At 36.9% G+C, this 27,897-nt stretch overlaps 1 protein-coding gene and 1 long non-coding RNA gene across 2 annotated transcripts in view; both read left to right on the top strand.

Annotated features, from left to right (window-relative positions):
- The first annotated feature begins 413 nt into the window (after window positions 1-413).
- On the top strand, window positions 414-940 carry LOC141289633 (uncharacterized). The gene is made up of 3 exons (XR_012339961.1): window positions 414-513; window positions 630-671; window positions 812-940. It is a non-coding gene; the product is annotated as an uncharacterized lncRNA (long non-coding RNA).
- Window positions 941-8,794: 7,854 nt separating this feature from the next.
- The window catches only part of npr1a (natriuretic peptide receptor 1a), a 174,574-nt gene continuing 155,471 nt past the window's right edge, over window positions 8,795-27,897 (top strand). The window contains exons 1-2 of the mRNA XM_073822471.1: window positions 8,795-9,372; window positions 10,556-11,332. Coding sequence (XP_073678572.1) covers window positions 10,585-11,332 — 748 coding nt within the window. The 5' untranslated portion in view covers window positions 8,795-9,372; window positions 10,556-10,584. The remainder of the gene's footprint in view (window positions 9,373-10,555; window positions 11,333-27,897) is intronic.

Raw genomic sequence — 27,897 nt, 5'->3', positions numbered from 1 at the left:
TTTAATTGACCTAAATACAGTCGCTAATGTTTTGAGTCAAGATTAACAAACCAGGTTAGGCGCAAGTGTAACGTACTGGATCTGGCCATTTTGTTCTTAAAGTTACAGCAGTATAATTAAGCCTAACCTTACCCTCAGTCGGTCTTAATTATAATCAAACAACAAAATATTAAAGAGAAAATCATTAAATGTACTTAACTTGCCTTTGTATTAGTCCTATTGTTTGAAACTACTTTGATCGTATGTTGAATGAAATACAATATTATAAATAACTGTACTGTGATATATTACTATTGTGAAATAATATGGTCATGTCGTGCACCCATGCTAGTTTTAAGATTAAACTCACAAAATGTGACAGAACTTCAAAACGAGTAACCTGAGAACACTGTTATGTGAACTCATCTGACAGAGAGAGGACCTGAGTGAAAGCATGATCATTGGACTCCATGGAGAAGAATACTAGATGTAAACCAGGATTTTGGATCAGCTGTGCAGATTTGTATGGAGCTGGTGAGTACATTTTCGCAAGCCCATGTCTGTCAGTAAGTAGATAGTGTTTTATCAAACAAATTAATTTTAATTTAATTGATTGCTTGTGTGTGTGTTTCCCCCTTATGATCCAGAAGCTTTGGGAATGAAACTCTTCTACTACATGATCTTCGGAGGAAGTAAGTATTCATTTTTAACATTAAGACACACTAACATTAATTTATTTTTAAAGGAGTGTTTGTAGTATTTTTTTAAAATTTTTGTTTAAAATTTGTTTTTGTTTTTTTGTTTGTTTTTGTTTTACCCCCAGCTGATTCAGCTGATTCCTGGCCATTTGGAGGAGGACTGCTCTTTATCTGGTGTGTCTGTCACTTCTGGTTCAGTCATGAACCTTTTGTTGTATGTTTTGGTTTTACTTATTATCACACTACATTAATTATCAGAGCTACAGTGGTGCCCAAAAATATTAGAACACTAGTATTTAAACTACCTTAACTAATGGTTTAAACTTAGTTATTTCTATCATTTGCTATAGTGTGTCAGTATGAAATATCAGTTTACATTTCCAAGCGTTCATTTTGTTTTTCATAGTTTTTCAGGTTTGCAGGTGGGTCTCTTGAAGTATCTTGGAGACGTTGCCACAGTTCTTCTAGATTTAATCTGTCTCAGTTTGTTCTGTTTCTTCATGTCATTCTGTGCAGAATGGATGATTATATGATCAGATCTCTGTTTGGAGCACTGGCTGTTGTCAAACAAAAATCTTACTGGATTATTACATTTAATGGCAAAATTAATGTTTAGAAATATAAAATAAAATTACCCATGGAAACACTACAGCAAAAGATAGACATAACTGAATTAAAATCATTTTTAGCTGGTAAAAATACTAGTGTTCTAATAATTTTGGACACCACTGTATATGGAGCCCATGGGAGTCAGTAGAATATTGTGGATTAAAATAAAATGATGTGGATGAGATAGATATGCATTTTTAGTTCAATTTCTCCTTGGAGCTCTGAATAACTGGTAATGAAAAATTCAATAATCTAAATTTACATCTGAAACTAATAAAATTGTTAATCTTTTTGTAGATGTATTGGTTTTGTATTTATTCAGTTTTAAAGGACTAGTTCAATTCTGATACAAATATTTCCTGCTGATACTGTGTCATTCAAGATGCTCATGCCTGTCTCTTTTTCTGTCGAAAAGGTTTTTGAGGAAAACATATTTCCATATTTCGATGGGAGCCAACGGGTTGGAGGTCCAAATTTAATTGTCAGTGCAGCTTCAAAGGGCTCTACATCCAAGGAATAAGGGTCACTGGGAACTTGTAAAGCCATTTGAAAGCTGTATTGAAATTTTGAAACCTTTATCCTTGACCTTAATCCCACTGAAGTCCACTATATGGAGAAAAATCCTGAAATCTTTTCCTCAAAAACTTTAATTTCTTTATGACTTAAAGAAAGAAAGATATGAACATCTTGAATTACATGGGGCTGAGTGAATTATCAGGAAATATTTTCTAATAGTTTTAAGTTAAACATATTTAATTAAACGTTTTGATGAAACTGTCTCATGTTCTTTTAATGTAATTGTGCTGCATTTCTTACAAAAAAAATAGCTGAAATGTAAAATGTTAATTTTATATGGCATTTGCACAGACTTTGTGTTGCAGACTGTTTTTTGTCTTTTAAATAAAACTCTTAATTTTCCACCTTGAGCATGCTTTGACACTTTATTGAAGGTTTTTATTGTAATGATTTGTAAAATAACAGTGTTTCTCTGTAGAACATTTAGTGCTTTCATTGTAATAATCTAGGTAAAATTTGTCAAATAAGGGTTTTACACTGTAAAAAAAAAAAAAAAAAAAAAAAAAAAGGTCAAACGACTGGCAGCTATGGCTGCCAAACAAAAACCGTAAAATTAAAGTAAAATATTGTAATTGAAACAAGGAAAAATCTGTAAAATGTTTTTTTTTTTTTTTTGTAAAACCTTTAATGAAAATTTCTGTAAAATTTTTGTTTTTGCACTTTATTTCAATTAAGATATTTTACTGTAATATTACGGTTTTTGTTTGGCAGCCAGTCATTTGACCGTTTTTTTTTTACGAGATTTTTTTTACAGTGTACTTTTAAAGGTTTAGTGCCTATCTATGTCTATTATTTGACTGACAGACTGCACAGTGCACTGATTTTCATTAAAAATCTTCGTTGCTCTGACTACGTCACCTGACCGACTACGTCTCTGATTGGTTGTAGCGCTAGCTACATTCTGTTTGTTCTCGGGTCACTGTCCTTTCAGCTGCTGCTTTTGAAATAAACCTCATTCAGTGAATGTGAACTATATTGATGTCTTATTCAATCTATTATATTTTTAAATATATGACAGGCATTGTGCATTATATTATTTCATATTTGCCATGTATAGAATATAATAATTATATATAATATATTATGTAATATAAATCAATATATTTTTCAACATATTTAAGACATATGTTCTCATATATATCTGATTATATTATCTTGTACATTGAGGTATATTATCTCATATAATTTTACATATATATATATATATATATACAATGCCTCTTCCAATATATAATTTCATATAATGTGGGATATATTTCAATATACATAATAATATATTAAATAGTATAATAATATGTATTTATTCAATATATGAAAACGGCAATAATTGCAGTATTGTAAAATATATTGCAATATATTACAATATATATTTACATATATATATACAATGCCTCTTCCAATATATAATTTCATATAATGTGGGATATATTTCAATATACATAATAATATATTAAATAGTATAATAATATGTATTTATTCAATATATGAAAACGGCAATAATTGCAGTATTGTAAAATATATTGCAATATATTACAATATATATTTACATATATATATATACAATGCCTCTTCCAATATATAATTTCATATAATGTGGGATATATTTCAATATACATAATAATATATTAAATAGTATAATAATATGTATTTATTCAATATATGAAAACGGCAATAATTGCAGTATTGTAAAATATATTGCAATATATTACAATATATATTTACATATATATATACAATGCCTCTTCCAATATATAATTTCATATAATGTGGGATATATTTCAATATACATAATAATATATTAAATAGTATAATAATATGTATTTATTCAATATATGAAAACGGCAATAATTGCAGTATTGTAAAATATATTGCAATATATTACAATATATATTTACATATATATATATACAATGCCTCTTCCAATATATAATTTCATATAATGTGGGATATATTTCAATATACATAATAATATATTAAATAGTATAATAATATGTATTTATTCAATATATGAAAACGGCAATAATTGCAGTATTGTAAAATATATTGCAATATATTACAATATATATTTACATATATATATATACAATGCCTCTTCCAATATATAATTTCATATAATGTGGGATATATTTCAATATACATAATAATATATTAAATAGTATAATAATATGTATTTATTCAATATATGAAAACGGCAATAATTGCAGTATTGTAAAATATATTGCAATATATTACAATATATTATTATATAATATAGCATATGATATATCACTTTGTAAATTTCACAATATATGAAGATATACAACAATATATTGTCACGTAATATATTGAGAAATATATTTTTGTTGCGTAAGGGGACCCTTTTAAACAACTTGCTTTAAATGGCATTGCACGCAACATGGAAAAAAGAAATGGTTGTATTGTGGTCAGTAGACGAAGTGGTGGCACTTTGAAGCGTTACCAAACTGCAGTGGAAAGGCAAACCGAGCCAAAGTATAGTGAGCCGAGCTGAGTAGTACCACGCAGTGGAAAAGCGCCAAATAGTGTAGTGAATCACAAAGTACTACTCACACAGAAATCACTTCTGTTGGTCAAGGTGTCAAATTCACATGAAAAACTTGAACCCCTACGTGAAATTGTTGAATGAGCAATGCTAAATGTGACTGCACTTTTAGACTTACATTGAAGGAGGGATCTTAGTCATATCTAGAGAGCACTGTGTCAGCGATATGCAAATGCCTTCGGAAAATGTAACAGTCTTGTTATATTTGTGGTAGCTGTTGTTTTTATTAATATTATTGTGTGACTAATTTTTTAGAGTTTATCTACAAATCTAATCACTTCTAGTTTGTAACAAGGCAACTGGCCGATACTGGTTGCCATGGTAAACTTGAGTATGAGTAGGACACGTGCTGTATAAGAGAGGCCACAGGTTATTTGTGTGTGTGTGTGTGTGTGTGTGTACTGTGATTCAGACTATACCAATAGCTGCTGACATCTCTTCCCAAAGTACACTTGCACCACTTCTGCCTAATGATCTCTTACCATAACGATGTGTGAAAACAGCGGTTAACCAACCAAACACCAGATCTGTGGTGTAAAACAGCCAGAGGATCAGAAAAATCATTGTATTATTTCAATGAAATGACCTAGTAAAGGTGCTTTGAGGGGAAATGGCAAGAAAAGAGTTTGGAAAAGGGAGAGGGAGTTGAGAGTTTCCTCCCACGTACACACGCAGGAAGCCACTGCTGAGCAGATGCAAAGCGTCATTATGGGGCTGACTTATCTGTGCTGAGGTAATGCATCAGACCACTTCTCGATCCAGACGAGAGATGAGATGCAAATGAAATGTTTACACAGCTATTAAGATCAAGACACTTGACACACTCTCACACAAAGGCACGTCCTCCTTGTTCATTTCCGCACCGTGATTCCGGACCTCTTCTCGCCGCATCGTGAGGTTTAGAGGCCAGCGACCAAAGACCACAAAAAAGGACGAGAGATCACTCCAAACATCAAACATCCTGGAGAAACAGAGGGAGGAAGCAGTTTCATTAGGCCATGGAAGAATCTAGACCAAAACAAAACAAGCTAGAACAGTTTGTGCCTTTTTTTTGTGCGCGCAGGAATGTGTGTAGGCTGTTCCGTTTTTACCATATAGCGATTACATACATCACTGGTAAAGCTCACTTGTTTTTGTTTGTAGCAGAGAAAAGAACTTTTGAATGTGGAGGATTTATTGGAGGTTGAACTCCTCTAAGTTTGAGTGAGTAATACAGAAGAACGTAGGAGAAGAGGGAAGAGATGAGAGGAGGTTACCCATAATAACAACCCTGGAAACACTAAAGAGAGAGAGAGAGGCTGTGTTCTAAACGGCCTACTGCACACTGCACAGTTTATACAGCATACTGCCTACTAGGTCAAAGCTAATGCATTATCATAAACATTTTTAAAAAGATGCAAATCGCTCAACTTTTAGGTGAATATTACCATTTTGCAAGCTAAAATAGTCACCTTTGTAATATGTAGAGATCTATTTATCTATCTATCCGTCTGTCTGTCTGTCTGTCTGTTATCTGTCTGTTTATATATCTGTCTGTCTGCATATCTATTGTCTATCTGTTTATCTATCATCTATCTCTCTATCTGTATATCTATCTATCATCTGTCTGTCTGACTGTCATCTAAATATCTATCTCTCTATCTGTATATCTATCTATCATCTGTCTGTCTATCAATCTATCTATCCGTCTGTCTGTCTGTCTGTCTGTCTGTCTGTCATCTATCTGTCTGTCTGTCTATCTATCTATCTATCTATCTATCTATCTATCTATCTATCTAATCTATATCCGTTTGTCTATCTGTCTGTCTGTATATCTATCTATATGTCTGACTGTTTGTCTGTGTCTATCTATCTATCCGTCTGTCTGACTGTCCGTCTATTTTATGAAAAATATTAGTTATGTAATATTATTATAATTTATAAAAATTATTATTTGATGTTATACATGTCAATATGTGATTTACTTGGGGGGAAAACAATTTAAAAATAAATCATATAGAAAATAGCTTATTTCACCAAAAATTGTCTGACATTTTTCACCCCTCATGAGATGTGACATGATACATATGCTATAATCATGGACCTTTCTCACATTTCCGGGCTCCTAATTGCAGAAGTCGTCATAGTTGGTTAAAATCCAAGAGCAGTGAACGGGAGAGTACCCCAAATATATTTTTGGCATTCTCATTTGCTTTCAGTCAAAAAAAAAAACTTTGCATTTCTGCCAACGCAACTTCCAGTTTCTTTGTGAAGGATGTGTATTCTGATGAACTATAAATTTGTTAGTACAGGCATTGCATCCATTTATTACACTGTACACGGTATACATACTATATACTACAGAAATAGCAAGAGTAACATAGTAATCGAGCATTTTCAGAGAAAGCACGAGTGACAGAATGAGTAAGGGTGCAACATATCCTGTTTTGGAAACTGTAGCCACTGGTATGTGTGTGGTTGACCGGATGAGGTCAAAGGTGCAAGGGGGGTCCGGATAAGCAGCATGGGCAATCAGGGAATGAATGGAAGGGCATCTGGTCACAAGGACGGTGGCAGAAGTTTAAAAGTAACACATCAGCCCTCCTGGAGGCGGGAAAAGAGAAAGTGGCTCACAATATATCAGCTGTCAAGCCCTCCCTACGTTTCTTATTTACGATCAGCTGTAATCGGGAGGTGCTGGCTTGGCGCACAGCATGTCGCTCTGCATACGGGAAGCCAGCGGCCGAGGTCCTCCCTGTGCTTTATTGATCTGGAAGTTGTTTGTCAGGGTGAGTGCTGCTGAGGACGCGCAAAATGAGACGCTTAGCCGATCAGAGAACAGAACAGAGAGGAGAAGAGGACGGAGCAGAAGCCAATAAAAGCGTAACGGACAAAAATAGCATGTTTTAATTGGGAGGAAGTGGGTGAAAAAGCTGGAACAATGAGGAGGAAGAAAGGCATGTGATTAAAATGCCGGAGGTCGAGAAGGACCCCACCTCACCTCACCTCGCCTCACACCAAACACTCGCACAGTGGCATGGACAACACCACAAGTCCTGCTTTCTCATCTGTCCAGCAGGCTGTTTTTCCTGTGTATTCCCATGCAAGAGGTCAAATCATTGTTACACAATGATGAAGTGGCTGCTCATCCTGTGTAGGGCACAATGATCTTGTAGCTACAACAAACATATGTCCAGCAGCAATGTCATTTCTAAACAAACGATTTATTTATGATTGCTGAGCCACACATGTTCTAATCAATCAGCATTACATGTAACTATATATTAAATACTGGGGTAAGCAAGTGTAAAAATGCAAAATTAAGGATAAGTTAAAAATGAATGTTCTTTAATGTTATGGTTGTATCTATTGCCTGTCTATATCTATGCATGTTATCATAAAAAAGGTATCTCTATCATTCTATTGTTCCATCAGCTATCAATCTATTTGTTTTTCAATTGATTTACTTATTCTGTTCTGACACTATCTTTTATTCTGGCACTATCGTTCTATCTATCTATCATTCTTTTTATCGTTCTATCATTCTGACGCTCTCTCTATCCATCTATCTATCTATCTATCTATCTATCTATCTATCTATCTATCTATCTATCTATCTATCATCTAATTTTCTATTGTAAACACTATCTGTTTATTGTTTTATTTATTGTTCTGATGCTCTGTCTATTGTTCTATTGGTTTGTCACACTATTGTTCTATTCTATCTTTTTTTCTCCTACAGTCAAGCCAAGATGTATTCAGACACCTTGAACATTTCTTAGTTATCTCAGGTTATTCGCTATAGTTTAGAAAATTGTAATAAAATATGAGAACTGAAAAGTGAAACTGTATCAGAACAAATTTATCTTGATAATGTCAGATAACTTTGATAGAAAGGTATGTAACAAAACATGGTCAGGTCAAAGTGTCAAATCTAATTTTTGGTCCCAAATTTTAACAGGTAGCCCACTGCAAGTATTTTTGGGTATAATATGTCTATCTGTCATTTTATATTAATCATTCTCTTTTAATCGTTCCATCTTTTAATCAACTGTTTTATGTAAATTGTTCTATCTATCTATCTATCTATCTATCTATCTATCTATCTATCTATCTATCTATCTATCTATCTATCTATCTATCTATCTATCTATCTATCTATCTATCTGTCAGAGGTTCTCATGACAGAATGGGGTGATGATGCCACATGGCTGCGCAACAGGGCTGTAAACATTCTTTCTACATCTCTCTTTTTCTCTTTCTCCTCCTCCTCTCCCGCCTGTACTTAGGCTCGTACACTGTGTCATTCCCTCTCTCAGTTCTCTCTTCCTCCCACCTTCAGCTTCACATCGCTTTGACTGACCCACCACTCATTGGATGAGCTGGAGGGGAGAACAGCCTTCAAACATAGAATGCGCACCTCACAATAAACGCGCACCTTTCATTTTATTTTATAAAATCCGTGAGCTTGTCTCATGGAGAGTCGAGTTTTGTACAAGCAAATGTGAACGTGATTTTTACATTGACTTCACTTTTTGTTGTGACATCGCGCGTATACCTAATCAAATCTACACGATTTGCACATCTTCTTCAGTTGGGAAAACAGCAAGGAGGACAGGACACGTTCAACAATTTTTAACCAAAGAAGCCTCAATACTCACTAACAAAGTTTCCAAGAAATTCACATGCGCACCAGGAAAGGGAAAGATTTCCTCTTTGCGAATACCGTTTCCTCAGCACATTCGGAAAGAGGGGAGCTTGAGAAATCATGCTGGTTTCTGTGGAGAGGGTCAAGATACTGAAGTTTCATTCCTGTGAGTTGTATGAGTTGGTTTGAGCTGTAATAATCTACGCGTTTTCTCTGAAGAAACAGGAGTTTTACCAACGCATTCACGAATCACGGATTGTAATTTACAGAGGAAGCCGAGGATTGCAAAGGGATTATGACACCAAATGACGACCTGCTCTGTGGTAAAATATTAATTAAATTCATTTAGCCGTTTTTGTCTGTAAAATGATGTTTTATTTCAAAAGTGTGTTTTAATATATTAGTCTGAAAGGTTGAAGCGGGGACGCGCTTTTGCATTCTGTCGACTACGCTGGTAAATGCTGGACTCTGTACACTTGTCTTGTGTTTTAGAAGTTCAACGCTGTGTTAAGTGAAAAATAGTTAAACTTTTGGTTTAGTTTCATTCATATGCGAAGGCAATCATACTAATTATTGAAACCATTACATAGCGTAGTCTTCTCAGTTATTAAGAATATATTTATATGATGCGTTACTATTAAAATATAACATTATTGGTTCCCCAAAGGACCTTACATGAAACAGTTCTTAAAGGAGTAGTCAACTTTAAGAACAAAAATGTACAGATAATGTACTGACCCTGACCCCCACCTCCAAGATGTTCATGTCTTTCTTTCTTCAGTCAAATTGTGAAATTGTGTTTTTGAGGAAAACATTTAAGGATTTATCTCCATATAATGGACTTCTATGGTGGCCCCGAGTTTGAGCTTCCAAAATGCAGTTTAAATGCAGCTTCAAAAGGCTCTAAATGATCCCAGCTGAGGAAGAAGGGTCTTATCTAGTGAAACGATTGGTTATTTTTTTTTAAAAATTACAACTTATATACTTTTTAAACTCAAATGCTGGTCTTGCCGAGCTAGACAAAATGAGCATTTGAGTTTAAAAAGTATATAAATTTTAATGTTTTTTTTTTTTTAGAAAATAACTAGTTTTGCTAAATAAGACCCTTCTTTTCTCAGCTGTGATCATTTAGAGCCCTTTGAAGCTGCATTTTCAAACTCGGGGGCACCATAGAAGTCCATTACATGGAGAGAAATCCTGAAATGGTTTACTGAAAAAACATAATTTCCTTACGGTGGAAGAAATAAAGACATGAACACCTTGGATGACAAACATCTTTTTTTTTCTGAAAGTAAACTACCCCTTTAAGAGAACCTTTTGTTTTTTCTTAGTGTAAAGAACATTTATTTCATCTTTTTCTACTGAAGAACCTCTAACACTGCTTATTGCTGTAGGCGTTTTTAGTTGTATACAGTTTTTTTTTTCATTTAATTTCTGTAAACAATAACTTTGTGAATGATGGACTATCAGTTCTTCTGAAGTTTGTCTCTGTCTTGATGTTTTCAGAGTCATAGTCCTTTCTATCCATTTTGAGAATGGAAGTGTTCCGGATGGGGCCGCTGAGGCTCACTCTTCTAGTTCTGCTAAGCGGTGTGTCATTTGGAGTGGTTGAACTGGAGCCCCTCGCTCAAAACCAGCCTCAGTCTCTCAGTCCCCATTCACCTCAAAAGAACATCACCCTGGCAGTCATCCTGCCTCTACACAACACTGCGTACCCCTGGGCATGGCGCCGGGTTGGCCCAGCATTGCACTGGGCCCTGGACAAAGTGAACTCTGACCCCAACCTGCTGCCAGGCTACCATCTACAACTGGTCTTCAACAGCAGCGAAAACAAGGAGGAACTTTGTTCGGATTCAGTGGCTCCTCTTGTGGCTGTGGATTTGAAGTTCTCATATAACCCCTGGGCCTTCATCGGGCCAGGTTGTGACTACTCGTCCTCACCGGTGGCCCGTTTCACCACACATTGGGAGGTTCCGATGATCACAGCTGGGGCGAGAGCACTGGGTTTCAATTTGTACTCGTCCATCACCAACATCGGCCCCACGCACAACAAGCTGGGCGAGTTTGTGGTCAGGATGCACCGGCATTTCGGGTGGCACAAACACGCCCTGCTCATGTTTAGCGATAATAAGAATGACGACCGGCCGTGTTACTTTGCCACGGAGGGGCCATACACAAAGATGCGTGATGACAACATCACAGCAGATGACATGGTGTTTAATGAGGATGAGGAACCCGTCCGTTATGAAGTGCTTCTCCGGGACGTCAGCCAGAAAGCCCGTGGTAAGTTTGACACGTCGTGGGGTGGGGAAGAGATGTCAAGTAGGAATGGCAGGCTGATGTTTAATGTCACATTTGTCAAATGAAAAAGCTCTTGCTTGCATTGTCTGGCTGTCATTGATTTGAAGAAGCTCAACTCATTTTTTTCAGCCCGGACTTGTTTCGTGTTGTCATTTGTTATAGCAAAATAACTATGTTCACACAGAAGTGTAATACAGTTGCCAGTCAAATTTGAAGTAATAAATATCCTTGTAAAAAAAGAAGTGCACTTAGTTGTACTGAAGTAATAATGAAGAAAAATATTCTTACTTAATTGCATTTAATATAAATTTAAACTCGAATGCATTTTCATTTATAAGATGCAGTTAAGTGTCTGAAATATTACATTCAGTTATTTCCGTAATAAGTACTTTTTTAAAAGTGTCTTTTTCACAAGGGTATGGTTGCGTTCGATTATGAAAGAGACTTGAGTCATAATCGAACTCACTGCTTGAAATATAAAGTCACAGCTGATTTTTGAAAGGTAGTTCGGTTGATATATGCTGTATGAATAGACCTGCTGTCGTCACGTCATTGATATGCAGTGCATGTTATAATTTCATTCCTGTCTGTCACAAATGTGAGTGCTATAAACCTCCCTAAGGTTATGAAAAATGAAAAATAATGTGAGACTGGAAAGTTTGGAAAAGGGGTTGGAACCAGTATTTTGAAATGCCAAACAGTTGAGAATGTGAATCAAATCCGTGAAGACACAATAAGTTTTGATATTTGCTACAGGTATACGGTTTTCTTTCTCTGTGGTTTCATGCATTATACATGGGTTAGAGAACAGGATTGTCTCTGATGCAGACTATGCAGATGTTATTTGATCCGCTCTTGTCACCCTTTAAATATACAGGGCGATTTGAGAGTCACACCTTGTATAAAAAATGAATATGGTTGGGAATCTCAAACATTAGCTTGAGTTTAAATTTACATGCAGTCATACATTAGTAATGTGTTCAGTTGATGGATCAGTTGGACTGAACATCCTTCATGTAAACACCTCAAACATCAGATGAAGTGAAATTTCCATCAGATTGGAAAGGGTGGTGTAGACCTGGAATAATGTGATCAATAGGAAAGAATTTAAGCACATAAATGGTTGAATTTGGCTGTTTTCTCAATCAAATTCAGACCTACCTTGTGTACATGTGAAGTGTGTGATAAGTATTCATACATTTTATGTCTTACGAATTTACGAACTGGTTACTGGCAACTGAATATTTACTAACTATTTGCTAAAAAAAAAGCTCTATTGACTTAATGTCAGTTTTCTTTTTAGACGTCATCACAGCAAAAAGTACAGTTTGTACTAGCAGTAGCTCTGGTAACATTCACATTGGCTTTAGCTGGTTCTGAACATTTAAGATATGCTTAAATGAGTAAATAAAAATTTAAACAAAAAGAATATAAAAAAGAAATAAGGATAATAATAACTAGGGCTTTAATAGGCAGTTAATAGCATGTTCAAGATAGTTACTCTGGTAATGCTTTAGAGTTTACTGTTGTGGGTGGTTGCTAGGATGTTGGGGTGTTGCTAGGCTGTTCAGATTGGTTGCTTTGGGGTTAGTAGGGTCTTCTGGGTGATTGATAGGGTGTTGGGGTGTTGCTAGAGTGTTCAGATTGGTTGCTGTGGGGTAAGTAGGGTCTTCTGGGTTAGTGCTAGAGTGTTTTGGGTGGTTGCTAGGGTGTTGGTGTTGCTAGGGTGTTCAGGGTGGTGGCTATATGGTTGGTAGGGTATTTTGGGTAGTTGCTAGAGTGCTGGGGTGTTGCTAGGGTGTTTTGGGTGGTTGCTAGAATGTTGGGGTGTTAATAGGATGTTCAGATTGATTGCTGTGGGGTTAGTAGGGTCTTCTGAGTGGTTGTTAATGTTTTTGGGTGGTTGCTGGGATCGTGGGTTATTGTCTGTCTGTTCAGATTGGTTGCTGCGGGGTTTGTAGGGCTCTTGGGTGGTTGGTAGGGTGTTGCTGTGGGGTTAGCATGGTCCTCTGGGTGGTTGCTAGGGTTTTGGTGTCTTGCAAGGGTATTCAAATTGTTTGCTGTGTGGTTTGTAGGGTCTTCTGGGTAAGTGCTTGGGTGTTTTGAGTGGTTGCTAGGGTGTTGGGGTGTACAGTGTGACTGCTATAAGGTTGGTAGGGTATTTTGGGTGGTTGCTAGCATTTAGAGTGTTGCTATGGTGTTCATGAGGTTCTAAAGTGTTTGAGGTGGTTGCTAGGGTGTTGGGGTGTTGCTAAGGTGTTCAGATTTGTTGCTGCAGGATTAGTAGGGTCTTCTGGGTTAGTGCTGGGGTGTTGCTAGGGTTGTTTGGGTGGTTGTTAGGGTGTTGGGGTGTTGCTAGGGTGTTTGGGTGGTTGCTAGGTTGTTAGGGTGTTGCTAGGGTTTTCAGATTGGTTGCTATGGGGTTATTAGTGTCATCTAGGTGGTTGCTAGGGTGTTGCTATAGTGTTCAGGTGGTGCTTAGGTGTTTGGGGTGGTTGCTAGGGTGTTGGAGAGTTGCTAAGCTGTTCAGGTTGGTTGCTGTGGGGTTAGTAGTGTCTTCTGGGTTAGTGCCAGGGTGTTGCAGTGTTGCTAGGGTGTTTGTGGTGGTTGCTATGGGGTTGGTAGGGTATTTTGGGTGCTGGGTGTTGCTAGGGTGTTTTGGGAGGTTGCTGGAGTGTTGGGATGTTGTTATGGTGTTTAGGTGGTGCTAAGGTGTTTGGGTGGTTGCTAGGGTGTTGGCTTGTTGCTAAGGTGTTTGCTGTGTGGTTAGTAGGGTCTTCTGGGTTAGTGACAGGGTGTTTTGGGTGGTTGCTAGGGTGTCTTTTGCAATAATTATTAATCAGATCAGTCTGGTTCAATATGGTAGTTGTGACTTTAATTCAATTTTATAATAATTATATCTTTATTTCTCATAATTCCATGCTTATAAATCTCACAATTAATACAGAGTTATACAGAGTTAACATATCACAGTTCAGACTATTTTCCTTGCAGCTGTGCATTTATGTAGCAATTTTTACTATTAATTGTGGGTTTATAACACACAATTTTGACTTTATATCACAACGTGACTTTATATCTTAACATTGTGAGAATTAAAGAATTGGAAGTTGTAAAGTGGCATTGGGAAAGTGGGGGTTGGTGCCAGAGAGTTTTGGGTGGTTGCTAAGATGTTGAGATGTTGCTAGGGTGTTTAGGTGGTGTCTAGGTTGTCTGGGTGTTGCTAGGGTGTTTAGATTGATTGCTATGGAGTTAAAAGTGTCTTATTGGTGGCTGCTAGGGTGTTGGGTGTTGCTATGGTGTTTAGGTGGTGATAAGGTGTTTGGGGTGGTTGCTAGGGTGTACAAAATTAAAATAAGTTAGTACTATTGAAAATATAATAAACTAAAAAACTGCATTCATTGGATATTTCAGAGGTGTGAATATGACTAATTACAAGTACAAAAGTACACTTATAACATCCTATCACAATATGTACTTAGATAACAAAAGAAGAAGAACATGAAATTTGACTGCTAATGTAAATACTGACAGAAATATGACTGACAGCTTTATAACGAGAGCCTACAGACTTTTATTAAGCGTGGATTTATTACTCAGGTCTGTCTGTGAGCTGCCACAGGACCTGCACAGGTGAACAGAAACAAGCAGCAGAAGCCCCTCGAGCTCATCTGTGCCTGAGGCTGAGAAATGAGTTCACGCAAGCACAGCTCTGGAAACAATTAACTCAGAAGAGATGCAAGAGCACTCTACCGCGTCCCCGTGCCCCTATTCCCAGGCTCTGACAAAAACAACTGAGCATTTCATAAAAGTTTGTACGGGTAATAAAATCCTGAAAATATGAAAATTGGAGAGAGACACAAAGGGAAGGACAGAGATATACAGAAATGTCGAGAGGGGAAAGAGTACAAATGGAATAATTTTAAGAAAATTACTGGCTCGCTGTTGGCTTCACAAACCAGGAGGACAGAATAAAAAGAGCTGGCAGACAGGTGGAGATTGATAGATGTGAGTTAAAGAGCTCAGAGAATAGATTAGTGATTCGCATCTCTCTGTTTGGCCTCTTGCTATTATTCTGCAGTTTTTTTGCAGTTATGGAGCAAAATTGATTCACTGATGTGTCGTGATTCTGGATCAGTACATACAATTTTTAGTTATTGTTAATAAAAAGCACATGTAGGACAAAGCATTATGTAAGGCAGCACATACGATGCATCTGTAGGATCTGTCGCACATATTTATATCATTCAAAAGGTGCGTTTACACAACAAGCAAACATACACTTGAGCCTTCAGGTAAGTGTCACAGCCAGGGACAAAAAGGCTGAATGGAGATGCACTTTACACCATCCATAAAAAAAACCACCAGCCAGTGTTGTGTGTCATGAACTCTTTATTTAAAAAAGAAACATGTATTTTCACAGAAGTCACAATAGGGGAAAATATGTGGAATCCAGATTCTGCCGCAGAATCAAAAAAACAAAAATTAAAAAAATGAAATGGTAATATAGAACCAGATTGGTCTCATTAATATTCATGCAAAAGATATGTTGCACACTAGCCAAGTTCAGATTAAAAAAATAAATAAACTCATCCATTTTAAACTTTCAAAAAAAAAAAAATAATAAATTAATGTGAATTTGGCCATGCATGCATCATATCTTTTGCAATAATTATTAATCAGATCAGTCTGGGCCGATATGGTAGTTGTGACTCAGACCTGTGATCTCAGTTTTATAATAATTATATCTTTATTTCTCGTAATTCCATGCTTATAAATCTCACAATTTATACAGTTATACAGAGTTAACATCTCACAGTTCAGACTGTTTTCCTTGCAGCTGTGAATCTTTGTGGCAGTTTTGAAATTTTACTATTAATTATAGGTTTATAACACACAATTTTGACTTTATATCACACAGTGTGACCTTATATCTTAACATTGTGAGAATTACAGTCAGAATTGGAAGTTCTAAAGTGGCATTGGGAAATTCACACTGTGCAATATATAGAGTCAGAATTGAGTTATAAACTTTCAAGAAAAAAAGTCAGAATCTCTGAATTTTGAGATACAAGCTCACAATTGTCAAACATTTAGTCAGAATTTTGATATATGCATTCCTAATATATAATAATTATATATATAAATATAAACACAACAGTTTTTTCTAGTTCTTGAATCTGATTGGCTGAGAGGAGTGTGATATTCTAGAGATATTGAATGAATTGGCTAGTAAATGTTATGCTGGCTGTTGTTGTTTATTAAATATTTTTCAATAAATAATATTTTATATAAATATTAGTAGTATTTAATAATAGTATTTAGTACTGGGAAACGGTGTGTGTGTGTTTGTGATGGTAATTAGTTTCATGGTTCTATTAGATGGCGACAAGAGACTGTTTTTATGAGTGAGTCAGCAGTAAAGACTTTTATACTGAAAGACACTGGAACAGGGTTGTAAACAAGGAAGTTATTTTTACTTTCATCAACATCTTGTAAGACACAGCCAACAAATGCACTAAGCAGCGCTATCATCGGAAATCACCCTTAACAGATGAAAGGATAATATGACAAAGATATCGCTTTCTTCAATGAACATTCAAACTAATGTTTTATTGTGAATATGAGATTGATCTGAAGAATGAATGCCGTATCAGATGCAGGTAATGACACTCGCTCAGTCCATCTCTCTCATAATACAGTGAGCTTTTAATACAGTAATACAATAAGCTTTCAATGAAGCAACTCAATGTTCCTTTATCTAGGTCTAAAGTGACATTTTCAAAATAACGAAGTAACGGAGGCTTGGGCTCAGCTGTTAAACTGTCAACAAGATTTGAATCCATGGTGGAAGGAAGCAGTTCTGCACAAAAGAGTGTTTTAAAGACACTTCATTGTTGTTTCTTATGTATTTGTGCCATCGAACTGTTGTATAAATGCAAAATTACACGAGTAGCTGTGCAATATGGCTGTATATCGGCATGCTGTGATTGTGAGAAAATTTGTGAGAAATTAAGTGGTTTTTTATCATAAGTAGGCTTCCATACACTGTAAAAAATATTTCTAATGTACTATGCAATGTGATTGCAATAATTCTGAATGTGTGTACTATTTAGGATGGATAGTATGTGAATTTAGTCCATAGCTGCGTTTACGTTACTCCAGACAGCATGTCTTGCTCCATGTGCCAGTAGATGCAGCGAATGCTTTTCCTATCTTGCAGCATGTACCCAAGAAATAACTGCAGTGTGTCTGAATATTGACTCCCTACCTGTGTGAGTAATTGCTGTCTTTCTAGAGTGATAGCAGAGTGGTGAAAGAAGTGAGAGTGAGAACGGTCTTCAGCTGGGGCGCTCTGTGCTCAGACGGGGTCTAAATCTTCAGCTGCTGTGCAGGCTATTAAATGGGTTCAGACATTAGAGGAGAGTCTTGTTAGATGTCGAACAGAACATGGCATCCTTTTTAATAAGACTTCCCATTCCTTGATCTCAGAGTCACGCATACAAATACATGTAAACATGCATTTGGCCACAATCACGCACACATTTTTTGCATTCAACTGGAGTAAACTATTCATTGTTTATTTGTTGCATATAGTATTGTGAAATATATGTCAGGATATGGGGACAGACAGTATATGATATTCTAAATATATAATATTATCATTTAAATATTAAATTAGTAATATAAGACATTCTTGCAACCTAGCTCACATGTGCAATTACAGATGTTAGCTATTTAACACAATTCTAAAAATATATACACATTGTGCTGAAGTTTTAACAAAGATCGACAGGCAGGTTCAAATAATGGAATCAGCTCACTGGTATTTCCACATGAACAAAATCCCTTGTGACTTTTGTTCTTCTTGGCTGTGGTTTATGGTTTTATTTTGGCCTGTATGACTCCCGTTACTTTTATTGACCTTGTCATCCTGCCATTTCTCTTTTTGAGCATGCAATCAATCAATTTGCAGGCTTAGCTGGCACGAGGGGCGGGGGTACATTTGAGAAGGATACTTGCTAATGTCCCTCGGCTTTGTCCTTATCCACTGAAACTAGTACTGATGTTATGGCTACACAGGAGATTGTTTTGATTTTTATGTAGTCATTTTAATCATGCTGTCTGTTCTGTGTGTATGTATTATTATTGATGGTGGTGGTATGCAAAGCTTTTTTTCTGTTATATTGTTAGGTGAAAATTAAAGGGATAGTTCACCCAAAAATGAAAATTACCCCCTGAATTTACTCACCCTCGAGCCATCTTAGTTGTATATGAAAAACACCTAGAATGGCTCCAGGTTGAGTAAATCATGAAGAAATTCTTCCTTTAGACAAATACAATCGGAGCTATGTAAGAAATGTACTTGCTCTTCCAAGCTTTATAATAACAGTGAATGGGTGTTGAGATTTTAAATTCTAATAAAGTGCATCCATCCATCAAAAAAAGTACTTCACACTGCTCTGGGAGGTTAATAAAGGCCTTCTGAAGCAAATTGATGTGTTTGTGTACGAAAAATATCCATATTTAAAACTTTATAAACGTCTCTAGCTTCCATTAACTGTATGCACGTTCATGAGAGAGTGGAGTTCCAGCGGATGATGTAGAACGTAGGCGTAGCATAAGCCAAGTTTTGTTTACAGCAAAGGAAACTAGTCTCCTCTTGGCTTATATCAAAATAATTATCTTTATAAATCCTCATTTTGTGTTTCTTATTTTTGACCAGTGTTTTGTTTGCTATGTTTACTGGACTTCTGCGTCCGTCACTTCCGCGTTTGCCTACATCCTTCATCATCCATTGGAATCCAAGTTAGAGGAAGCTAGAGATAAGGTATTTAAATATGGATATTTGTCTCACTTATCGATTCGTTTCAGTAGGCGTTTATTAACTTACCGGAGCTGTGTGGAGCACTTTTTATGATGGATGGATGCACTTTATTGGACATCAAAATTTCAACATCCATGGGGACTCAGAATACAGCCAGGTTGAAGTCTCATGGTAGAGTTGTGGGAGGGAGGAGCAATGGTGTAGACCTGGCTAACGAAACCAGGGGGACAACAGATGAAGACAGAGACAATGGAGGTGGAGGTGGAGTTGAGAAAACAGAGACCCAAGGTAACACTGGAGGTTTGAAAGGCCAACCACAGACTCACTGGACTGAGGTAGAGATGGGAGCTTGACAGACCGGGGCGAAGCTGGTAGGACTGAGGACCATGGCAAAGCTGGAAGGAAGGGGAAGCCCGGCAGAGCCAGGGGGATGGAGGGATGAGGCCTCCAGAGGAGTGAAAGACCAGGGTGAAGACAGGATGACAACTGACCAAGATGGAACCAGAGGGATGAGGAACCCCAGTCAAGCTGAGGGAGTGTAAAGCCCAGGTGGAATCAGTTCAAATCAGATACCTAAAGCACCAGCTCTGAACCAGGAAAATTGGTTTGTAAGTAGCACCAAAACATTGCTGGTCTAGAACTAAGCACCACTTGCATAAGGAGCTGGGGACCAGTTTACCATAACCAAGAAGACAAACAGAAGCTTTTGACCGCCATATTTGAAATAGCTCCTAAACACAAATACATTGGATTTTCCATGTTTGGATGCCGATGTGGGTTTGCAAAATCATGAACATCAATAGCAGCACAACATCCGCCATTGTTGATATTAGGCTTTTTGGGGTTGTGTTGGCGATGAATCTCAATGCCCATGGGGAACCAGAATATAGCCAGGTTGAAGGCTTATAGCCGAGTTGAGAAAGGGAGGATCAGTTGTGTAGACCTGATAGACTAATTGTGTAAACCAGGGGGACAACAGATAAGACAGAGCCAATGGAGGTGGAGACCTAAGTGAAGTCAAGGAAACAGAGACCCGAGGTAACACCAGAGGCCTGGAAGGCTGAGGTGGAACCACAGACACGCTTGACTGAGGTAGTAATGGGGGCTCGGCAGACTGGAGTGAAGCTGGTGGGACTGAAAAACCAAGCCAAAGCCAGAAGGAAAGAGGAACCCAGCATAGCCAGAGGGATGGAGGGATGAAGGGCATCTAGAGGAGTGGAAGACCATGGTGAAGGCAGGTTGGCAACTGACCAAGGTGGAGCCGGAGGGACAAGGAACCCGGCTCAAGCTGAGGAAGCATGGAGCCCAGGTGGAGGAAGAGTTGGAGGGCCAAGGTGGAATCCAGAGCTCATATCCCTTTTCCACCAAGGCAGTTTGAGTGCTTGTTCGGAGCCAGAGCCTAGTTTCAAATCGGTTCTAAATCTTTCAACACCCAAGCACCAACTCTGAACCAGGAAAAGTGGTTCGTAAGTAGCACTAAAACATTGCTGGTCTAAAAGTTAGAACCGCTTGTGTCAGGGTCTGGGGGTTGGGTTACCATGACCAGCAAGATGAACAGAAACTTTTGAACACCATTTTTTAAATATCAGCTAAACACTAACACGTTGGATTCGCCATGTTTGGATGCCGATGTAGGTTTGCAAAGCCATGAACATCAGGAGCAACACAATGTCTGCCATTGTTGATATTAGGCTTGTGCGATATGCGTTGGTGCTTCGCAGACCGGTCGGTTAGTACTGCGAGAGCAATTTCAAAAGCTCTCTCCAATCACTCTCACAGTGCTTTGATAGCATGCGCCAGTCGGTCTGCGCAGGGCCGGTGGGTCTCGAGCAAGCCTAGTGTCTCTGTGTCTCCGCTTCCATGCTAGCGTTGCTGGGGAAGGTGAGATGTATTCAGTGATGTGGACCTGGCTCTTTGGTGGCTCTGTAGCCCGTGAAAAAACAAACTGGTTCTTGGAAGGCTCGTCAGTCAAATCAACTCCAAACTGACAATAGCATAGCTCTGAACCCGGTTAATGCTGGTGAAAAAGGGGTATCAGAGGACTGAAAAGGAGCCAGAGGATCCTTTTGCCAAGGTGGAGCTGGAGCCTGGAAGACCAGAGGCAGATCCATTCCACAGAGTAGAGTTAGAGAAGGAGCTTAAGGGCTGAAGGAAAACAATAGAGGTGGGACTGTCTTCAGAAGAGGAGATGGTAGAGGGAGGCTGGGTGGGATCTGAGGAGATGGGTGGAAAAAGAAGGGGCTGGACAGAATGGGATATTCAGCTTGTTAGCACCATCAAAATAATATATTGTAAATATTTAAAATGTTACCCAGCCCTAATTTCTCCGCATTATACAATGCCAGTTATGTATGCCAATGTCACAGCACAGTTTTCATAACACTAAAATGAATTTTCACAGGGATGAAGCCTTGTTCACTTGTCTTTTTGGGCTCTCTCTGAGGTCTGAAGGAGTAATATGTTAAGAGTACAGGGGTTTGGAGGTTTGGCGCGGTCCTGGCGGGTGCTGTTAAGCCTCATTGTGAGCGCCAGTGCTCTGGCTGAGATGTAGGCGTAGAGCTAATTCAAACGGCATGCTTTTGTCCAAGAGCTGGATTACATCCTGAATTTGTGCCGTTTGTGTCAGTGTTTACCCCCAGAGCGCTGTTTACTAAATCAAAGCTGCGATTTGTGTAGAAAGAGAGAGAATGAAAACGAGAAATATGCCAGCATATAGTATCCTGAGGGAAGTTGTGGTCTTATCACCTATGGTGGTGGAAATAGATCAATCCCGCTATTGTAATTGTGCACTAATGCTGCTTGCAAATGTGGTTTTTCCTCACATTGTCACACATGATGGTATCGGGAGCGTGATACAAATGCCTTTTCCACATGGCAACAGGGCGAATGGTTACAGAAAGCATTTGTTAAGGTGTTCAAAGTGGTGCATTGCTAAGTGCCTGCTAGGACTTTCTGAGCCGTTGTTAAGAGGGACGGCTGGGGGCATTCGTATTGCGCCGCTAGAGATAAAATTCTTGGCGCAAGACGGACGAGAGCGAAAGCATTTGCTAAGAATGTTTTCTTTAAGTGAATTCCTACTGGAGCAAGTGAAAAAAAAAAAACTTTTAATTTCTTAATAATGTTTTGATTGTGCTTTTTCTTCTGCATTATTAATATATTATTATTTGACATGTGAAAATTAAGTTTGATAATTATAATAATTATATATAAATAATAATAATAGCTGAAAAAAATGTTGTGTATAATAGAAAACTATTATAATTATAATAAAATAATAATAGTAATAATAATAACAGTATTAATATACTAATTACAATAACATTAGCAGTAAATAACAACAAATTAAATCAAATAATTAGAATTAGAATACAAACAATTATTATTAATTTATTATTATTATTATTATTATTATTATTGTTATTATTATTATTATTATAAGAAAGCATAATAATGATACCAGTAATAATAATAATAATAATAATAATAATAATAATAGCAGTAAAAATGGTGTTGTGCAGTTTTTTCTGTTTTGTCATCGGGTAAAAATATTTTAAAAACCTATTATTATTATTATTATTATTATTATTATATAACAAAAATAGAAACAATAATATGATAATTATGATAATATTAGCAGTAAAAAAAAAATTCTGTTTTATTGTCAAATTAATTAATAAGTAGAAAATGTGTTGTGCAATTTTTTATTTATTTATTTTTTTATCATCAGGTGAAAATAGAAAATAATTAGATTATTATTATTATTATTATTATGATTATTATTAACAGTAATATTAATAATAATATGCTAATTATACTAATATTAGCAGTAAATAAAATAGTTTTTTCAATTTTTGTCACATTATGTCAAATAAAAATAATAATTGTAATAATCATATATCAGTAATAATAATAATAATAACAATAATAATATGCTAATTATAATAATATTAGCAGTAAATTAAATATTATTTTCAGTTATATCATTCAATAATAATTAAAATGTTAAAATTATGATATAACAACAATATTAATAATGATTGTTATTGTTGTTATATAGCACCCTTTATTCATACAATAGGTAAGAATATAAAAACAGTAAATAAATAAATAACATACAATAGATAAAAACAATAAATAAGCAAAAAATTACAATAAAAGAAAAAAAGAAATGGAAAAATTTAAAAAGTAACTAGAAATCATGAGCTTGCTTTAGTAAACACTAGGGATAGTAGTTGCGTAAGTGATGCTTCCAGTCTTTACAGCTTCCAGACAGTTTTTTTTTTTTTTTGTTTAGTGCTCATCTATGTCTGGAGTTTCTATTTAGGAATGACCTCAGAGATAAGCTGCGCTCCACAAGGCACTTCAGCTGGACTAACACTTTCACAATCTCCTTGGCCGCCATGATCGAACGCCACCGAACAGGAACCAGGTTGTTTCCATAGCGACAAGGAGCATCTGTCCAAATGCACAAAGGCGAGTGGGCGTGATGAGACCTGTCACCTGTCGACTCAGTCGTATGTTTTCATTTAACATGGACCAGAGCTGTCGGAAAAAGAAACACGCAGACCACACACCCACACACGGACCAAACAAACGGATACGCGTGCGTACCACCCATCCACTCACAACAGAAATACTTCTACATGCCTTAATCAAAACACCAAATAAAGCCATTGTTGCTTTAATCGCCAATATCTTCTCAATGAAACACAGTGGCTGCATGATTTCAGTTCATAGGCGTTGGATTTAAAGTGACACGGAGCTGCCATAACTCTTAAAGGGAAAAACATTCAGACCATACCAGCTGCAGCATGATAAGTGTGAACTGACATTTCCAGATCTCAGCTTCTGCACTGTAATTCATAAAGATTGCGTGGCTTTCATTGCCAGCTGGAACGCTGAGCTCACGTCAGTCATTTACACACAGCTGCTAATGATGGCTTGGGTTGGATGGTGACTTTCAGCAGAATGATCCGAGCTTCACACATTGAGGTGTTGATGCACTCATTGGTGTTCCTTAGACACATGCTCTTGCATCACACATGCGGCTCTTGTATCTGATAATACATGTCCTGTATAGATTGAAGGGAGCTGTCATCATCTGCTGATCCTGATGCCATTTGAAACATTTTTGGTTTGTTTTTAAAGGCAGACTTACAGATGCGGCGTCTGAAAGCTTAGGCAGGTGACTTGTTGGAAGCGTTTGTGCACGAAAGTACCTTCTGAAACTGATTTCAGACAAAACTTTGGCAACCCAACATTTTCCAAATATGGAAAAACCCAGTGTTGGGTTATTTTAACCCAGCTTGTTGGATTAAATCTAGTGTTGTAGTCAAGACCACCTAATCCAAGACCAAGTTGAGACCAAGACTTTGAGGGGTTGAGACAACACAAAACCAAGGCAGGTTGAGACCGAGTCAAGACCAAGACCAGACCAGCACTGCTCAAATTCATCTGAAGGATCAACATTTACTGCCTGAGAAATGCCTTATTTTTAATCATTAAATACAACAATAGGACACTTACAGGGCTGTTACCAATCAAATAAAATCTCTAACAACAAAATTCATATTTGTACTGCTGTGGTGGCACAGAAGCTGCATCTGAATTGCTACAATTACAAATTCAGACATAACTGTGAGAATAAATGTTTATTGAATGTTTGTGTAAAAGCAATATCTTTTTTTTCCAAAACATTTCTCCTGGTCTTGTGATATTGCTTAATTATATCATATGTCACCCTGGACCACAAAACCATCATAAGTGTAAATAAGTCATAAGTGTAAATTTGTCGAAATTGAGATTCTTAGGTCATCTGAAAGCTGAGTAAATAAGCTTTCCATCGATATCTTGTTTGTTAAAATAGGACAATGTTTGTCTGAGATACAACTATTTGAAAACCTGGAATCTGAGGGTGCAAATAATCGAAATATTGAGAAAATCGCCTTAAAAGTTCTTAGCAATGCATATTACTAAAAAAAAAAATCAAGTTTTTATATATTTATGGTAGAAAATTTACAAAACATCTTCATGGAACATGATCTTTACTCAATATGCTAATGATTTCTGGCATAAAAGAAAAATCGATAATTTTGACCCATAAAATGTATTTTTGGCTATTGCTACAAATATACCTGTGCTACTTAAGACTGGTTTTGTGGTCCAGGGTCACATATTATAATATAAAAATCCACATCTCACGCACTCATAATCTCAAGCACTTTTTTTTTTGCAACAATATCTTAAATTTTGTGGGTGTATGTATTAGTTTTGGTGACATTTTTGACACAATCCCTAAATAATAAAATAATAAAACAATCCTTATATAGCCAGAGGGCCGGGGCCCACTATGGGGCCTCAACAAACTTCTAAAGGGGCCTCAAGATGACTTACATTTTTTAAAAATAAGACAAAACAAGCATTAAAATGAACTAAAACAGTTAAAAATCCAGGATATTTCTTAGTATTTTGTTATTTTTATGAATTATTTTTATAATGAATATACATCTTTCTAGTCAGCTAAGCTCTAAAATATTTTGGGTGAGTGAAGGGGGACCTTTCAAATATTGTTGTGGACAATAGGGGGGAAGTAAAGTTTCATTTTCATTTGAAGCAGGAAGCTTTACATCCAATCACATTAAAGGGATAGTTCACTCAAAAATTTAAATGTTTATCTGCTTACCCCAGGGCATCCAAGATGTAGATGACTTTCTTTCTTCAGTAAAACACAAATGAAGATTTTTAACTAAAACCGGTGCAGTCTGTCAGTCTTATAATGGCAGTCAATGGGCACCAAATCTTTGAGAGTAAAAAAAACACAGACAAAACCAAATTAAACCCTGCGGCTTGTGACGATACATTGAGGTGTTAAGAGACAAAACGATTGGTCTGTTTAAGAAACTGAACAGTATTTATATCATTATTTACCTCTGATCCACCACAATGTCCAACTGTCTTGAGTGCGTTCACAACAGCCAGCGCATTGTTCATTGTTTACACAGTGCATGGTCAAAATGGCTACTCAAAATGGTAATTATTGGTGCTTATCCCGATTCTGGCAACCGATTAAAGTGTTCACTTTTCACCGATTACAAGGCCAGAGCACGTTTGCGCATCATGAGCCGGCTGTTGTGAACACACTCAGGACAGTTGAATGTTGCATAGGATCAGAGGTAAATAATGATATAAATACTGTTCAGTTTCTTGCACAGACCGATTGTTTTGTGCCTTAACACTTCAATGTATCGTCACGAGCCACAGGGTTTAATTTGGTTTCATCTGTGTATGTTTTTTCACTCTCAAAGATTTGGTGCCCATTGACTGCCATTACATGACTGACAGACTGCAACGTTTGAGTTAAAAATCTTTGTTTGTGTTCTACTGAAAAAACAAAGTCACCTATGTCTTGGATGCCCTTGGTGTCACAAATCAGGCAGGAACACACGAACAACGACGTAGTAAAAGACGAACATTTAATAAATCCAATGGGAACAGGCAGACACAGGAACACGGAGTGGAAACATCAGGATAACATTAAAGACCAACAAGAATACAGGGGAAAACACACACCTTAAATAGACAGACTAATTACAAACACAGGTGCAGACGATGAGGGAGAAACCAAAAACACTCAGAACTGCGGGGGAAAATGGGAGAAACCAACATGAAAGTCCGGGGGTGTGACACTTGGTAAGCAGATAAACATCCAATTTTCATTTTTGGGTGAACTATCCCTTTAATAATGGTGGTAAATAAATCAGATAATGTACCGGCAATTTGGTGATATCCCAGCAGTTGTGGTCTTGACTGGCCTTGAAACAAAATTCTTAGTCTATGACCAAGACAAGACAGAGACAAGACCAAGACCATAAAAAATGGTCTTAAGACTGGTCTCAGGTGGTCAGTAAGACTGACTCAGCCACTAACCCAATAGCTTGGTTACACAAAAACAACTCAACACTGGAAAAAATAACCCAACATAATGACCCAACAGGCATAATCCAACAATTGAGTTCAGAAAATAACCCAGTGTTTTTTAGAGTGTAGTTTGACAACAAACTAGAAAGAGCCTTGGTGACAACTAAGTGAATATTTAATTACAACAATACAGTAATGTTTAGATAGAAATGACATGAAAAGTGAAAAAAAGTTCAACATGTATTTGGCTTCTTTATTTTTTAGCTTGACTGTCATGGAATTAAACACACATGAAAGTGGGATATTATAAGATATATCTGCTGCCTTCAACAATCAATCAGACTAAGGCATTTCAGTATACGGTATGTGACAGAATCATTGGATTCGGATGTGCATTGTTGCCTTCCCATCGAGAGGCTGCATTTTTCAGCTTTTGGATGGAGCCAGAGTGTTCAGCCTGCTTGAATATAAATGGTGAGCTCAATTGTTAGTCCTTTAAACATTCTTCATTAAAAATCATGAATTTAGGCATTGCTTTTTGATTTGGTTCGTGCTTCTGCATGCTGCACCTTGGCATGTTCACAAAACATAAGAACCAGTGGAGTTTGCGTGCAGTTTGTGTGGGATAACTATGCCAAGGCTTCTTCTTAAGCATCTGTTTTAAGAGTGTGTATGTTTAACATAGGCCAAAATAGATGTAAGCATGGTATTTGGCTGGCTTCAACTATACAAACCCAAATATGCTACCAATCAAAAGTTTGGACACACCGTAGACAAAATCGCTGAAGCTGTCACTCACGTA

This window comes from Garra rufa, chromosome 17, assembly GCF_049309525.1.
Source record: "Garra rufa chromosome 17, GarRuf1.0, whole genome shotgun sequence".
In the NCBI taxonomy this organism is placed as follows: domain Eukaryota; kingdom Metazoa; phylum Chordata; class Actinopteri; order Cypriniformes; family Cyprinidae; genus Garra; species Garra rufa.
This window is presented reverse-complemented; position numbering and strand designations above follow the sequence as displayed.